Below are 3,043 nucleotides of genomic sequence, written 5' to 3' on the forward strand. Positions count from 1 at the left end.
CCCACTGAGCCTCTCCACCTTCTGTTTCTGCCCATTCTTATCAAACAGCCAAACCTCAAAAGAGACATTACTCAGTGCTGATAAGGACAGCAGCATCTGACCTTTACCTCTGCCCCTCTTTTGCAGAACAAAAGCAAAACATAATCAACTGCCACTGACTTTTTTTTTCTTAATTGAAGCTTGAATAAGCATAGGCTTTGACTGATATATTTTGTAGAGCTGCATGTCCACAGAGAGTGTTACTACCATAAGTTGATATTCACAGCAAAATTCTCAACACCGCAATACGAAATTTGCCTTGAAAATCAGTCAAAAAGGACAAAGATCTCAGTGTTTAAGTTATCTGAATGGCGACAGCATTTGATTAAAAGCTTGTCATTTTGATAGCAAATATTTTGATTTTTGAGCTCTAATGAAGAATCTAAAACAAATATTTATGCATGGGAACTAAAAAGGAAGAAAATACCAAGTTCTCAACAGAACTCTTACTTTTGTTTTACTAGCTTTCAACTACCACTTGTTCTGCAATCTAAGGCTGGTTTAGAACAGCTGAATGAGTTTGGGGGTTTTTTTGCAGTCTAGTAAGACACAATAAAGCAGTAGTAAACCATACATTACTAGCTAGAGTGCCAAAGCACTTGTGGATTCTGAGATTGATATTTTTGCAACATGCATTGATCAAACATTAAGTCACGGTGGAAGAACCCTGTTTTGGAGGAAGAGATGGGAAGCAAATATTTTAAATATTATTTCATTTATCAATATCATTTAAGCCTATGCTTATGCACATTCTACAGTCTTTAATATTAAAGTCACAGCAGATTCTACGATAATGTTTATTTTGCAAATGAATTAAGTTAGCTTAATATTCCTATTGCTATCTTCAATTAAAATGCAGATGTACAAGATAATAAAACCAAAGTGGATGCCGTTGACTTGTTATCATAGTGTTAGTGCAAATCTATCTTTTCAAAATAAAATATCCCTTCTGTTAGTAGGAGATATTTTTGTCTTTGTGACAGCCATCTCCTCCTGGGAACTTTGTAATTCTGTAAAAGGCAGCTACCAGCATTCATTGAAGTTATATACGAGCGATCACCTGAGAAATCCTTCTCAAAAATGTGAATAAAAGATGAGGATTTACCAGGTCAGTGGGTTGTGCTATATTACATTTACAGGAAAATAAACCGTATAAAGATCATAAACATCATAAAAACCATCAATGCATACTTTATGTACATGAAAAGGAAGTCACGGCATTCAAGTCTAGCAGGGCCAGACCCCACCTCTGAGTTAAGGCAGCACTGTGGAACCCAAAATTAAGAACAGTCCCAAAAGATTCTTCTTAAACACCTTAAAATGCATTAGAAACCTGAATAGCAGTGAAGAGAATTAAAGGATTGAAAACTGTTGTACAGGAAAATTTGCTCTTAAATGCTTACCTCACACATACACACATATATATACATGAAATACAGGCATACTGCAGTAAGCCAAATTAAAAGTGTTCTGCTTATATGCAAGTCAGAAAAAAAAGTAAGTTCCAGATAGTTCCTCAAGCATAAGAAATTACTTCTCAGTTCACTCTCAGGTACATAGTTGCATAAGGTGCCTCCTGCATTTGGATCTAATAAAATACAGCTGACAGGTCCTGCTCAAATCTGATATACATTCACATTACTGATATAACTGGAGAAACTATTCTTTATTACATTAAAATGAGATACAGAATTCCAACACAAATAACATTTCTCAATGGGTAAAAAAAACAGCACAATTAAAAGATGGAATTTTTTTTTTAATTCTCATAGAAAATAACATTAAAAGGGACAAATCATAGGAACCTGGGGGGACACAGAAGGACGAGCTGTATAGACAAAACATGGATACAAGATTTAAAAAATCCCACCAAACTATACAATTGCTTTCAGTGTATTTCCAATGGGTAAAGTACCTTCTAAATAAAAATCATCTGGTTTTTTCTCCATTACATTTAGGTGCTGCAGGGTACCTTTACAAGTGGCTACTGAAACATGTGGTGACATTCACATGACTTGACCCAGTGCATTTCATTTCAGGTTCTCAAGTTCTTGCCAAAGGAAAGTTCAAGGCAAAGAAATACAAACAGGGTTCTCCTCCCACAGCTCAAATCCATCCTCCATGTAATGGTTTGCACTACAAATAAGGCATAGCGGTTCAAGTACTACATTAAATGTAGTCAAACAATGGGAAAGAAAACCACCCATGAACTCCTTCCAGAAAAGTACTTTATTAGGGAGGATAAAAAGCACTCCTCAGACAGTCTGAATAGGCATGGCCTTCTGCGCTGTCAGGCTCCTCGGGCTCAAAGTCATCAGGGTCTGGGGGCAACTGGTCTGCATCTTCATCAGAAGTGGAAGGGCGTGTGAGGATTATCCGAGGTATCTTCAGCAAGATGCAAAAGATTTCAGAGAAAAGAATCAGATCAAGAGCAGGGAAGTGTTTAAAGGGAATATTTTAAAGGGACAGGGGAAAAAGGTGATGAGAAAAACATGTGAGAGGTGCAACACCATAGAGAATCATAGAATTGTTTAGGTTGGAAAAGACCTTTAAAAACATCAAGTCAAACTACTAACCCAGCACTGCCAAGTCCACCACTAAACCACGTCCCTAAGCGCCACAACTACATGTCCTTTAAATACCTCCAGGGATGGCAACTCACACTTCCCTGGGCAGTGTGTTCCAATGCTTGAACCCCTTTCTATAAAGACTTTCTTTCTAATATCCAATAGAAACCTACCCTGGCACAACTTCAGACCATTTCCTCTTGCCCTGTCACTTTTTGGATTGCAGAAGAGACTGACCCCCACCTTTTTACAGTCTTCTTTCAGACAGTTGCAGAGAGCAATGAGGTCTCCTCTGAGCCTCCTTTTCTCCAGGCTAAACACCCCCAGCTCCCTCAGCTGCTCCTCACAGACCCTTGTGCTCCAGACCCTTCACCAGCCCCATTGCTCTTCCCTGGACCCACTCCAGCCCCTCAATGTCTTTCTTGTAGTGAGGGGCC

At 38.6% G+C, this 3,043-nt stretch overlaps 1 protein-coding gene across 1 annotated transcript in view; it reads right to left on the bottom strand.

Annotated features, from left to right (window-relative positions):
- Positions 1-1,777: 1,777 nt before the first annotated feature.
- LRRC1 (leucine rich repeat containing 1) overlaps positions 1,778-3,043 on the bottom strand; it is an 84,575-nt gene continuing 83,309 nt past the window's right edge. The window contains exon 19 of the mRNA XM_017739212.1: positions 1,778-2,424. Within this exon, the coding sequence (XP_017594701.1) occupies positions 2,272-2,424 (153 nt within the window). The 3' untranslated portion in view covers positions 1,778-2,271. The remainder of the gene's footprint in view (positions 2,425-3,043) is intronic.

Source organism: Corvus brachyrhynchos, unplaced genomic scaffold (assembly GCF_000691975.1).
Source record: "Corvus brachyrhynchos isolate BGI_N302 unplaced genomic scaffold, ASM69197v1 scaffold136, whole genome shotgun sequence".
NCBI classification, from domain to species: Eukaryota; Metazoa; Chordata; class Aves; order Passeriformes; family Corvidae; genus Corvus; species Corvus brachyrhynchos.